Source organism: Empidonax traillii, unplaced genomic scaffold (genome assembly GCF_003031625.1).
Source record: "Empidonax traillii isolate 1590-97213 ecotype Southwest subspecies unplaced genomic scaffold, ASM303162v1 scaffold232:size1090087, whole genome shotgun sequence".
Classification (NCBI taxonomy): domain Eukaryota; kingdom Metazoa; phylum Chordata; class Aves; order Passeriformes; family Tyrannidae; genus Empidonax; species Empidonax traillii.
Genome location: NW_020955425.1, coordinates 54,836 through 68,681, shown reverse-complemented (window position 1 = coordinate 68,681; position 13,846 = coordinate 54,836). Strand labels below are relative to the sequence as shown.

Below are 13,846 nucleotides of genomic sequence, written 5' to 3'. Positions count from 1 at the left end.
AGCTGTGTCACCCGAATGCTGCCATCAGAAGTCTGACCTCAAAGCCCACCATGACAGGCTTCTCTGAAGGTCTCCACAAAATCACAGAACAGGCCAGGATGGAAGGGAACTCAAAAGATCATCTAGTCCAGCCTTTCATGGGAAAGGGAGCCCCGGTGAAATCATTTAGCATTCTCTTCAAAATTTCCAGCACTGGAGACTCCACTGCATCTGTGGGGAGGCTGTTCCAGTGAATGATGGTTCTCACTGTAAGAAATGTCTTACTTCAAGACAAATATGGACATACTGACATGATTGACCAAAAAAAAAAAAAAAAAAAAAAAAAAAAAAAAAAAAAAAAAAAAAAAAAAAAAAAAAAAAAAAAAAAAAAAAAAAAAAAATTGAAGTGAAAGCATTCACTCTTACATTCCTCAAAATTTATTACATTATATAACCTGTAAGCAGCTTAGGAGATGTAGTCCCATAATCATATTATTCTCAACACAGAAAGCTCTAGAACAAGCAGGGAGGACCTCACTGAACTGAACTTCTGAACTTGTGTCAAGCTAAAATGCCGTACAGTGGTAGTCCAAGAAAAGAGATGTCTGATAGTGGCACCACCAGTCTGTGAAGATCCATTTAATTGAAACTCCTCAGGGCAAGAAATATATGGGTCCTACCACCCACCCCCATTATTAAGTGGTGTAAATAAAGTAATTCATTCATATTTTAAAGCTAATGAAAAGCCAGATCCAATCAGTTTCACCTTGAATATTGTGTGAAGTTTTGGGCACCACAATATAAGAAAGATATTGAGATATTAGAGAGTGTCCGAAGGAGGGCAGTGATCTCTTCTCTGTGGAGACCAGTGACAGGACCTGAGGGAATGGCCTGAAGTTGTGTCACAGGAGGTTTAGGTTAAATATTAGGAAAAGGTTCTTCACCCAGAGGGTAGCTGGGCACTGGAACAGGCTCTCCAAGGCAGTGGTCACAGCATCAAGCCTGACAGAGTTCTGCAGGCAGAAGCATTTGGACAGTGCTGTCCAAATGATGGGATACTTGGGGTGTCCTGAGTTGGACTTGATGACCCTGATGGGTCCCTTCAAACTCAGCATATTCTGTGATTCTATGGTCAGCCACAGAAAGCTCAAACAAGCTCTACTGGGCTGTTTGTAGCTTTGGAAAGATGGTGTTTTATCAACAACAAAAGCCAGGTGCAAATAACTGATCCCTGAAGTTACTGCTATCTTCTTTCCCTGCCTTGAAGGGAGGGCAAAAGATAGTTTATAAAGTCTCTTACCTCTCCCAGTACCCGAGCTAATTTTCGCATCTTTACAAATCTTTGTACAGGGCTAACATTCCCAAGGCTTTTTTAAAGCCACCGCTGCCAAGCCTTCCTAGTAATTGTGCTGCACTTAACAAGCATTAAGAAATCCTTTGTACTATTTTGATTAAAACTGTACTAACTCTTCCATCTGAAGGACTGTTTGTCGCATTTTCATCCTTTTTATGGTTAAATCTCTAGAAATTAGCTGACCCTTTGCTCACAAAGACCTTTATCATTTAATTCTCAGCACTGAAGAACAGCTTAATGCCTTCAGAGTGGGAGGAGGACAGAGGAGTATTCTACAAGAGACAGTAACGTGTTATTTCACAGAGCCTGGTGATGGATTCACAAAGCCACATAGCAGCACTACTCCGGATCTTCCCGTTAGAGCAATTAGCTGCTCTCAGCTAACTGCAAGAGATTCAGTGAGAAGGAGAAGCAATCATCAATCGTTGAGGTTTGAATTCCTCCTCCAGCCACTTCTCCAAACTGCTGGGATGACAGTTGTGTCAAGCTGTTATTTCTTCATGTATTACAATGTTTTTAAAATCTACTTACACAGAATTAGCACAGAACATAAAAACGATTTTCCAGAAGAAATGCCTGATGCTTTGTGAGTCCCCATGTAAATCTTAGCCACAGAGAAAAACAAAAACAACCCTTGAAAATGCTGCAATCTGGTCCACAAACCCAGCATTGAATCTGTGGTTCTTTTATTTAGAGTTTAGGAGGGTGGAGCAGTAAAAGGCAGGAAAGCAATTTTTTTTCCAAGTACTTGAAAAAAAAAAAAAATTGCTTGTTTGTTACTTCCCTCAATAGTTGCAGTTTCAAACAAGCCAACAAAAAAAAGGCCACTAGTGCTGACACACCCCTCTTCCACCTTCAAAAGATGAAAGGAAAAGCCTTTATTTCGCTTTCTGCTTTTGGCCTCCCCTTGCCTGTGCTACCCCAGAGTTCTCTGGGGTTTGGTTCACCGTGACAGTAAGGCCTGCTGGCCTCTTCATCCTTTCAAAACTGTAGCATTCAATCTTTTCTTCACTGGCGACTGTCCTGGCACTTATGAGGCGAAATCCATCTTTGAGTAAAGTGTCAAACAGCAGGCCTAGCACATTAGTACCATTAATCAGCTTCCTATTATCAGGCTTTATGGAAACATACCTAAAAATCAGAGAACAAAAAAAGGCAGTTACAACACACATTAACTGCTTCTTGACAGTGCAGATCAGCACAGCAACCAAGGTTCTGGATATTTTTTAACTCATTAAGGACAACTGAACTCTTTCCTTCATTAACAGTAATTCTCAGTTCATTCAGTTACATGTCCAGGAAGAAGCACTTCTCTTTCACACACCTCTCCTATCCTCCCCAAAAACTTACTTTCTTGAGAAAATAGCTGTGACAACCTCCATCTCGTTTCACTTAATGGAGGAGAGGGGAGTGGCAGGTTCTATTTAATGCTGCAACTGTTTTTCAGGTAAGAGTAAGCGATGGTCAGTGAAGTTCCCATTCACCCAAAAGCATCACTTGCCACCACACGGGATTTCTCTCTACAAACAGTGACATTTATTGCAAAGTTACCTGGTACAGCAGGTCTTGTGACAACAAGTATGAAAATCATTTTCACATTCCGTAAAATTCTACCTGATATGAAGTACAGTGCAAGAATCTACCCATACATTTTAGGGAACAGAAGTCAGGTAAAGATACTATTACAAAATATATAAGCTGACAGGGGTGAAACTGTTTCACAGTTCACAGGGAAGTACACCAAATATTTGTGGAAAGCACAAAAAAAGGCAAAAGAATCCATGTCACCACAAAGATTAAGACAGAAATTCAGCAGGCAACATAATCAAACCTGACTTGTTTCATTAGTCAAGGTAAACTTTTCTATTGATCTGCAGAGAAAAATTTTTACCAAGTCTGAAGAAATAAAAGAAAGAATCAGAAATATTTTCTACACTATTTAAGTTGCCATAACCTACTCAACCAACTAAAATTAGTAATACATTACGAAGTTAAGGTTTGGCACACAAATATATGTCGCTTCATGAATGCAGAGTAGTTTTTCTTCTACTTGCTTAGCCAAAGAAAGCCAGAAGAAAGGTAAAGTTTATTTTCTTTTATAAATAATCAAAAGACTGCTCTGTTGGTTCATGTAGTCAGATAGAATAACCCTTTTGGAAATATTTCAATGAAATTTCCATAAAATTCCAGATGTTCTAACAGCCACAGAGGACAAATTAGGTTACATTTTCATATACAGCAAGAGCATGCCTCCATACAGTAGAGACATCCAGTAAAAGCTTGTTTAAAAATGTAAGTTGTCATTAGAATATGATACTGCTATCACAAAAATTACTGATATACAGTAATCTTAATAAAAACAGAACCTGGCTCTGAATTCAAAGAAAACCCACTATGGAGCCTATAGTTAATAATCTATCCCTTCTCCCTCCTTCTCAATAAAAGGCTCTACAAAAGCTCTCCAGTCCCTGAAATGCTATCTTGGTTTCACTGGTGTTTTTAACCCTGTTTAGAAATTCTCTTTTTCCTCTTTTCCATATGAAAGCCTTTTGAACCATGAGCTAGTGGAGATTTTAGGCTTCCCCCCAGTATTTCACTCCTTTACTTTGTCTCCTTTGCTTCATTTACTCTGTTTTTCATGTCTTCTAAAAGGTCATTGATGCTGTGAAATTTTAAAGCAAGTGAGGAGGAAAGGGCAGACAGAAAGACCCAACAGAACTCATAAACAAACATCAACAATATTTTAGAAAGCTGAAGAACAGACAAATCGGTGTAACAGAAATTAAACTGGGTGTTTCAGAACTATAAAAAGGTACCATCAAACTACTAGAAATAAAGAATCATAGTTCTTTTCTCTCAGACAATTTCTTTAAAACGAGCTTTGCTAGCACACAGGGTGCACTACTTGAACTAGAAGTCACAAAGACATCTCCATAATGAGAAGCCACACTAGGAGAGTACCTGGCCACAAACTGGTCCCCAGCAGAGTACTCAGTACCACACTGAAAAACCATGTCGTGATGAGAAGGTCTTTCCAAAGGAAGTGGAACGAGTGTTTTCTGAGAAGGAAAAGGGCTGCTCCAGCTCTGTCCTGGCTGTTGCCCTGTAAACACAGTGATCTGCTCAGCTAGTGCCTCCACAGTGGTACTGCAGGAACCAAAGATCCGGAAGAAGGCCTGCATTTCTTGGAGAGAAAAATGCACTTCCAAGATCTCCAGCCTCGGCTTCAGCAAGTGCTCCTGGCTCAGGAGGTCAGCCAGGGGGTGGAGTCCATAGAATTCTGCTTCTCTCCGCAGCCTCTGATAGTCTGAGAAATCAGTTGGTAAGGAGACCTGTAGAGTCCTCAAGAAGTCCATAATGTAACTAAACAAAGCTCCATCTCTGTCCACAAAAAATTCTCCATTCACCAGTTTGAATTCCCGCTCATCGTGGTTCAACATCCGTGCCAGCCTGGACTCAGGGAACTGCTGCAGTGTAGAAGCCCGGGTTACATATCTCACACCTCCCACGCTCAGAACGACCACCTCCTCATTACTCATCGCTACCTCAGCCACTCAGGGATCATAACTCTTTGATCTACACGTTTGTGACTTGATCTTTCCTAAACTGCAAGGCAGCTGCAGCTGCAAGAACCAGTGAGTGGTTTTTGCAAGTGTTTAGAGTGAGGTGTGGAGCAGCAACAGGATTCCCAGGCAACAAAAATGTAAATATCGTGTACAATAGTTTTTTGTTTGCTGGGTTTGGTTGCTTGGAAACTTTGATTCTTGGAATTTAATGTTTTATTTTTTTAAATGAACAGCTTGCAAGGACTACTGGAATACAGTGAATAGACTGTCACAACTTATTAAACCTTCAAAGAGCCAAATGACTATTCCCAAAGTATGGCACATGTTACGTTTGTTTTCTGGAAATGTCAACTCAAGGGTTTATTCCATACACTGCTGTTCGTAAGACCACTGCAAAAAGAGGTTAGATGTGCTTCAAGCAAGACATTTCGGTATTGTATGCTCCTAAAGAAGGGCACTTCAGAGAACTCAAGCTTAAGGTTCACTTTAAATCACTGTTATCCTAAGGCCAAGTCAATACACCCAGAAAATTCAATTAACTCCTGAAACAAGATACACAAAAATACAGTAACAGCAGAAGAACCCATATAAGTTCAGATGCTAAAGCACTTCAGAGATCAACAATATCCATACACCTGTTACATGACACAACCTGTTCAAGGAATCATCCAATCATTTTTCCTGGTTTTTGGAATTACAATCTGGGGAGACGGAGCGGAACAGGAGAGAAACTGCTCCACCTGCCACCTCTGCAAGGCTAAAGCTCAAGCTGCCCTCCTGCAGCAGACCCCTGTGTGTGTGTGTGTGTTTATGTTAAGGCCACTTTTTAAGAAAGTGGGGCTTCATAGAAACATGGATCTCACAAAACAGCTCAGTTACCTCAACAATTCCATGCTGGAAAAGTAAACTGCAAAGTATGCACTGTCTGCAAAGTACACACTATCTTGCAGCTTGTTCTTATCAACTTCAACTGATTTCTTGTTACCTCTAGAATTTATGCTTGCCCTGAAGACGCATTTTTGTGTAGAACGCATAATCTGAATGCACAAGATAATTACAACATTTGGTTATACAAAAAAAAAACCAAACCACCAAATAGCTATTTCAGTGAGAAGTGAAATACGTTGTCAGACTCTAAGTGGCTCCAGACTGTGAATGATGCACGCTGCATTTTGCAGAGGAAGGGCAGTCCTCAGCAAGCCTGTCAATACAGCAGTCACCTCAACCACAACTGCTCTTCCTCTTACCAACTGACCTTCCAGTTAGAAAAAAATATTTTTTAAACTAAGATATTTTATCTTATTCTATAATGACATTAACATTAAACTAAGTACACAGTTCAGCCATGTATTTTGGTAAGAAAAATGATTTATAGTGAATAATATTCCCATAATCACGACTGAAAGAAGAATCCAGAAGTTAAAGTGTTTTCCAAAGCTCCATTTCATCTTCTGGTTCATCAGTGCTCAAACTATGTGAGCAGCGTGAATGTTCTGGCAACATTTTGAATCTCTGAATGTTTTCACCAGAAGTCTTAAAGGACCAATTAATTTTAAGAAGTTCTATGTTTTCTTCCCCAGATCTCTCTCAGTTCTTATATTTCAGCAGGGACTTCACAACAGTTTATATTTGCACACAAACTCTGCAACATTATCCAGTACAACCAACGTATAGTTTTTACACTTTTCTCTTAGAAGTGAAGCTCCATCTGCCATCTGTTCCCAGTAAAAGACTGCATGATCTGCTATCTCCACGTTATCTGCCAAATAGGACACGATAATTGTAAAGAAAATAAGACAGTTCAGTATAAATCTGCGTGAAAAGACTGAGGAAATCTTGAATTTGCAAGTGTTGTTTTCCTGAGGCAAGGAGAGTTTGTCCACATCAACTAGTTTTATTCCATTCCACTGGCTGGTATCAAAGCTCTTCATTGTGGGGCTGATGTCCACAGTGGAACACGGTAAAGGGGTCTCTTTGAGCACCTTGATTTTTTCCCTGAACTCCTGCATCTGTTGCAGAAATATAATGGGTTCAGACACATCTTTGAAGGCCTCTGCAATGTTAAAAGCCATCCGCTGCTCTTGCAGAATTGTGTTCAGTTTATTGATCTCCGGATCATAGGCCTGCATCACTGCAAGCTTCATGGTCTCAAAGTCAGAAAGAATCTCATTTCTCTTCTGCTCCAGCGTGTGCTGCAGCTTCTCAAAGAACTCTTTCACTTTGTCAGAATCTTTGGTCAGCATCTGCAGAGCTTTCCTCTTACTGGTTTCCAAGGTATCCAGCCGTGAGAGGGCATCTCCACAACGCCAAGTTTCAAAGCCCTGAAAGAGGGTTTCAAAAGCCCGCTTCTCCTGGGAATAAGCTTCTTCAATGGAACAGAAAACATGCTTTGTGTGGTCACCACGGGTGGCACAAACCCCACAGATCAGCTGCATGTCTGTCCGGCAAAAAATGTTAAGGGGTTGCCCGCTGTGCACTTTGCACACAGGCATTTTTGGAGTTACTTTGATTTTGTTGTACTTCTCCACAATACCTTTCAGGGAATAGTTGACCTGCAAGCTGTTGACTCCAGCAACAGGAGTCTCCTTCCTGCATGTAGGGCACTTGAAAGGAGACGGCCTCCAAAGCACGTTCCGCACATTTCCCTCAAGAATTCCTTCCAGACACTTCCTGCAGAAATTGTGTGAACAGGGCAGGACTCGAGGATCATCAAACAGGCTACAGCAAATGGGACAGGTGAGATCTTCCTCTAGGAGCTCCATCATATCCTAGGAAAGAGAAGAAAGATGGTAACAGAACTTACAAAACTTATTTCTCCCTCAGGGAGACTATGCAAAAACCAATATCCATTGGAGACACATCTTGGTGAGAAAAGGATCTATTTTTTTTCCTCCAGTATCCTTAAGACAGAGCCTCAGCTGGGATTTTGCAGCCAGTCCCCCAGAGCTGTGGTATCAGGTCAGCAGATGGCAGGCACAAGAATGGTGCACTGTTCAGGCAGAACCTTTTTTTTGGACTTTCAACTAAAAAAGCTGGAAAAAAAAAGGCTTGCCAATCCCAGCAGGGACTCTGAAAGAAAATAACTCACATATTCATAAAAACAGTTCAAGACTTATATCTTTCGTTGCTGATGCAATACACAGAAACTGGATTTGCACAAAAGATACCCAGCCAATACGCCCTGCTAAGATTTGATTACTCTGTACTTGCTTAACTCATCCAAAGCTTCCAGTTTCAAACTCCATGCACTGCTACTGTAGACAACACTAAAAGTGACTGAAAAAGCCCAGTATTTTCAGTATTTCTGCTGATAAAGATGTGTTTCTTTGCTCTACTTGTAAGGCCAAAGGAGAGTCACCACTCACTTTAAAAATTAGGTTTTCTCTTGCTCTTGCAGCATTTTTAAATAGTCAAGTGAATGTGTTACTGTTAAGCTACTCAGCGTGAAGTTAAAATACTTCAAATAACAGCTGCCCATAATCCTTGAAAACTTATCACGAAACAAAATTGTTAACCATTTTTACTCATCTGCAATTACTATTTCCAATTCCATTCTCTCCACCACCAGCATCCATGCCTCAGCAATTTCTTTCTGTGGAGAGGACCTACAGGAAGGTTTATCATGTAATCCTTCCAACTGGAAAGTCTCAGCTAAGGGACCCAGTCCATACCCTTCCCTTGCCTCTAACCAAAGACAAGTTCTCAGATGCAGACACCTTGTAACTTACGGCATGTTCTTAGAAAATAAAAAGCTAATAAAGGCCAAAATGGGTGACAGTTTGTACTAGCCAAAGCTCTGAAACACTTAGTTTTGAGCTATAATTAGAAAGATGCTTCCCTTGCATAAATTCCTTCCACATTATACAACATGTATTCATACATATGTAATAAAATTCCTTTTATAAATTGAAAGATGTATCATAAAAAAAGTGCATCAAATACTGCTGTGACTACAAGGCATGTGAATGAGCTCTAAATTAGTTTTGATGTAAATACTAAAGTTTCTGTCCCCTCAAAGAAATATAAAACGGAAAATGTGGGAGCCAAGTGGAGAGCTGCAAGGGAAGATCCACGCTGCACAGGACAAGAAGAGCAATAAAATCAATACCGCTGATCCAAGGAAAGTAAAGTTCACCACAGGGAAGAAAGGCGAGGTCAGTCCTGAATTTCTTTCACTAAAGGCCCAATAGTTCCAGTGAAACTTCACAGTAAAAGCCATTCTTGAGAGGCATAAGCAAAGCTCCCATGCTTTTCAAGTGAGAAGGAGGGGCTGTCACCATCCAGAAGCAGGCACAATCTTCATTATCAATTCTCGCTGGGCTGAACAAAGACACCAGTCCAGTGTCAGAGAACTCTGACCCTTTGTTATACAGCCACCCTAACTCCAACAACTAGCCCACTATGTAGTCACAGGAGTGTTAGCTAAGAAGCTCTTAACTTTTACAACAAACTTTAACAAGCTCCCAGTACTTGCAGAAAACTTCTGTAGGGAGTAAGGGGTAGGGTATGATTGCTGCACTTGCCGGGATAGAACAAGAAAGGAGAGAATGAGGATGCAAAAGAGAAAAAGTGAAGGGAAAAGATCCCACATTGGTCCTGCACCCATAGATGGTCCAGATCCGGGGTCAACAGAAGCCCAGGGCCGATCCACTTCCTTTTACAGTTTCCCAAGCAGAGGTGCCCTTACTTTTCGCGCCATGTGCTGCTATTTGTGCATGCGCGGTGAACCCTTTTGAGTCCTCCATGAAATGAGTGAGGAAATGAGGAACTGAGAGGTTGGGGGTCTATGGTGGCCCAGGAGCCCCCTTTAGTGAGTGCCTGGGACTTGACCCTTCTCTTGCCGCAGGCACACTGAGCCCAAGTCTCCAGGCTGACTTGCAAGCCCGGCAACAAAAGGGAAGTTGGCTCAGAGCAGTGCCGCCCTGCCTCCGTGGGACGCTCCCTTCCAATCGCTGTGACTTTCCTGTCACAGCACAACAGGCAGAATGTTTGAGACAAACATGCTTTCATGCTTGTGCCTGGCCCTCCACAGAGGTATTCTCCGTGCTTGTTAGAAAAAGGAGATTTTGAAAAAATTGCCAGCTTTTCTACTCGGGAGTAAGGTCATCAGGCAGAAGAAGCCACCACTAGAGCGGGGGCAAAGCCCCATATAAAGGGTGTAATGACTCCATTTACCACTGAAGGTTTTCTGTAAGCCCACAGATCCCACTCAGAAACCTCATTTTCTGCAAGAAGAATCTGGTTTTGAAGCACCTCGATGCTCAAACAAGCAATGTTTCTATTCCATCTTCTTCCTACTGCTAAAAATAATGGGATCACAGGAAGATGATTTTGTCCCTATACTCAAGTCTTCCCCTTCATGAATACCCCTCTCTTTCCAACTTGCAGTCCCAGCTTTTAGCCACAGTAGCAGCACAAAGATCAGCTTTGCTCATGTGTTAAGAGGATAATAACTACAAAACCAAAATGAGACTTTTCCATCTTTTAGTAAATGGAAATTCACAGTGCAGAAAGTATTTGCTCTGGTCCATTTCCTTTACCAGGGAGGATTTTAGGTTCCAGTTAGAGAGCTGGAAAAGCAGCTTTGCATGCCTGACAGCAAGAACTGCAAACCACTGCAGAAAATGCTTACTACAACACATCCCATCAAAATTGCAGGACAAACACTGAAGACTTTCACACTACTAAAAATACAAAAAACGTATACAGAAAGGCTTCATGATCCAAATAAAACTGTCCTGTTGCACTCCAACTCCACTTATCCAGTTAAATAATTATGCTTTATAAATATAACCGAATTTCAACACCTTTATACAACATTATTAAAAACACTGAATTAAAAAAAAAAAATTAAAAAACACACACACACAAAAAAGGTAGGTTTACAAGCATTCCCCTCCTCTTACAACACCAAAAACACCAAACCAAAAATAGTGAAGGCTTGTATGACTGGTTGGGTCAGGTGAACTTCCATCTTCTTTAGGACATTAATTTCAGAGAGTAAATTGTCTGTGGATTGACACATCCCTTAGCAATCTGGTATTTGTGTGAGGAACTACAGCAACATTTCAACTTCTCCATTGGGAACTTCTCTGTGTAACTTCTGATCCAGGTTTGGATGGCCTGGAATTCCCCACTTGTAGCACACGGACCAAAAGCATCTCTGGGTACAAACCCATCAGATGTCTGTCATCTATCAGAAAGGGCAATTTGCACAGTTTTATCATTAGGAAAAAGAATGGCAAAACACATCAAACCATAAATACAAAACCAACCACAGTAGCTTTCTCCCACACTCCAAAGAGAAATGAATTTAGTATGCTTCTCAGCACAGAAGTCAGGTTTATCAGCCAGCAGCAGACTGAAAGCAAAACCAAAATTTTACCAAGGTTCAAACAAAACAGAAAGACAACTCCCGGATTACAAGTTCCCTGCAACGGCGTGTGTTATTTCATGGCAAAAAAATTTTCCAGGAGCACCAGGCAGATCCAATATGTGCAATCTCCAGAAAGCTAGAGAGGCCTGGAGAAATAAGGAATTTCGGTTCAGTGCAGTTTCAAGAGAGCTGGAAAGGCCTGGAGAAACAAGAGTGCAATTACAGTCCCACGAACACCGCTTCACCCACAGGGCTTGACAACGTGTCGATGGCGGGGGCTGCACCAGGGCGGGCTCCCGCGCTCACCTCCCCGTGCCTCTGGCCAGGAAGATGTTCCCTCACTGCTTCTGGTTACACCCCCTTCCGATCCCATCGGGGAATCCCCCCAAACTACGGCTCTCCAGCCGGCTGTCGGCCCTGCTCTCCCCGGGTCTCCGCCGGCACCGCAGCCCGGAGTGCGGCCCTGGGGGTCCCCCCGCGAAGCCCAGCGGGGCTCACGGGGAGGCGGCTGCGAGCGGGACCGGCCGCGATCGCGGCGCGGCCCCGGGCCGGGCGAGGCCGCCGCTCTCACAAAGCCGCGGCCTGCGCGCCCCCGGCCGCGCCCGCCCGTCCTGCCTCCCCCGTGCCCCGCTACTCACCATGGCCGGCCGGGGCCGCGGGCAGCGTGGGGCAGCGGCCGCCTCGGCTCCCGCCCCGCCCGGTGCCGCTCCCCCTCTTCCGGGCCCGCCGCTCCACCCGCCCGGCCCCGGTCCCGGCCCCCGGGAGCGATCGGCCGGGAGCTGCCGCCCCGCCGTTCCACCCACCTTGGCCCGCGGCCGCCGATCCAGCCGCGGGGCAGGAGCTGCTGCGGCTCTTCCCCCTCCTCTTGCCCGCGGGCGGCGCGGAAAGCCCCCGGGGCTGCCGGGAGAGGGGGCCGGCGGGGGGATGCCGCTTGCCGAGGCTGCAGCCTGTTCCTCCGCCGAGATATATACGGGTGTCAGATGTTTATTAACTCTCTCAAATTAGACTTCAGGCTGCAGCTCACAGGCATACGTTGCACAGCCTCAGGAAGGGCGCTGCTGGGTGGCAATCCCGCTGAGCATCTTCCACCTCCTGAAAGCACTTATTAAAATAACAACTGTTTCAAACAGATATCCTTATGTGCTTCCTAAAAGGATGAAGACTCATTCCTTTTTGCTTTAACGCACTGGTTGTACCATTTCCTGCTGGTGAATGTTTTGGAGACTAATGTGGCCTGTCAAACCTCTGCAGGCCTTCCAACCAGCCCCAGGGAGAGGAAGCAGGAGGGATCCCACCTCTGCCTGGAAGGACCTTCTAGTTACAGCACTACGAAACTGTGTCTGAAAGTGCTGAAACTGCAGGGAACCTCTTTGATTTGCATCTTTTTTGCAGTCCTTCTGTCTGCATAAGACCCGTCAACACAACAGGTCTCACATCAAGGCCAAACTGAACTTACTTTCAAGTTGGACTTCGTGAAAGTCTACATCAAAAACTGTTCCAAAACACATGTACTCTGCCTCCTGCATCCTTCACTTCCCTACTCTGCACCCACTGCAGTCACATCACTCATCAGCACAGGGGAGGCCCCTTCCATGACTACCCAAACAAGTGGCATCACAGGCCAGACTGTACTTCTATCAAATAAAGCTTCCTTGTGCATCTAACATCTTTTCTGCTTGCATTCCCACATTTGAGAGCAGTGTCTTCCCACAGAACCATCAAAGACCATTTGTTGAAACTTCAGAGAAAAGTTCTGGCTGATGGAAAAGAGCATTAGTATATCTGTGGCAGTATTTCCCTGTCTAATACAGAAACAAACCCAAGCGAACGCTAGGCTCAAAGGAGAGGCCCAACTTGAAGGGGAATGTTAGAATAAATGTCACTTAGCCATTTGAGGCTTGAAAATACAGGGGTAGGAATTTGGAATTAATTACAAAATAGTGGCAACTTCCAGCTTTTCAAGGCAAACACCATGTTTGTTGTAAGACAAAGGGATATTTGCCTATTGGCATCTTTAAACTACAGAGAGAACCCAGATCACAGCTCTTTTATTATAACAGGAGATTTCTGAGACTGAAACTCTGTGCTGTGGTTCAGTCAGCAACTTCAGAGCTGTCAGCTCCTGTTCTCCTTGCCTGGACCAGCTTTGCCAGGCTCCACAGATGCTCCACTGAGCTGATTCTACCCACTAAGCCAAGCAGAACGCTATTCCCTTTTCTTTCCCAAGATGAGTTTTCTGCTGATTCAACGAGTTAAACCAGTTCAGTGCAAGATTGGACAATCATTAGGTCTAACATCAGAGGAGTAAGAAAAAGAATTTTTCCCTTTCCATGGAAGCAAGCCATTAACATGACTTAAGATGTAACAGGTAATTCTACCCTGACAGGCAGATTCTTGCAGGGTTAAGCCAAGATGAGACTGTGCTACTGGCAAAAGTGATCATTCCATCCTTTCCCCTTCCCTGAGTCATGCTTTCCTGATGCCTCCTCTCTGCTGGCTCCAACATTCGTGCAGCCACATGTTAGGCTAGATCCACTTGCCAACAGAGCTGAAAGCTAATCCAGTTTACAA

At 43.5% G+C, this 13,846-nt stretch overlaps 2 protein-coding genes across 5 annotated transcripts in view; both read right to left on the bottom strand.

The window, feature by feature from the left end:
* Positions 1-1,412: 1,412 nt before the first annotated feature.
* KCNRG (potassium channel regulator) lies at positions 1,413-6,218 on the bottom strand. Its single transcript, XM_027888127.1, has 2 exons — positions 4,295-6,218; positions 1,413-2,464 (listed from the first exon to the last, which is right to left on the bottom strand). Exons 1-2 carry the CDS (start codon positions 4,870-4,872, stop codon positions 2,212-2,214), a joined length of 831 nt encoding a protein of 276 aa, XP_027743928.1. The 5' UTR covers positions 4,873-6,218; the 3' UTR covers positions 1,413-2,211.
* Positions 6,219-6,331: 113 nt separating this feature from the next.
* The window catches only part of TRIM13 (tripartite motif containing 13), a 12,463-nt gene continuing 4,948 nt past the window's right edge, over positions 6,332-13,846 (bottom strand). For 2 of the 4 annotated variants that reach the window (XM_027888124.1, XM_027888126.1), the window contains one exon: positions 6,332-7,667. In XM_027888124.1, coding sequence (XP_027743925.1) covers positions 6,513-7,664 — 1,152 coding nt within the window. In that variant the 5' untranslated portion in view covers positions 7,665-7,667 and the 3' untranslated portion in view covers positions 6,332-6,512. Of the gene's footprint in view, positions 7,668-11,913; positions 12,014-12,078; positions 12,348-13,846 lie in introns of those variants that run through there. The other 2 variants (XM_027888125.1, XM_027888123.1) reach the window with 2 other exon arrangements.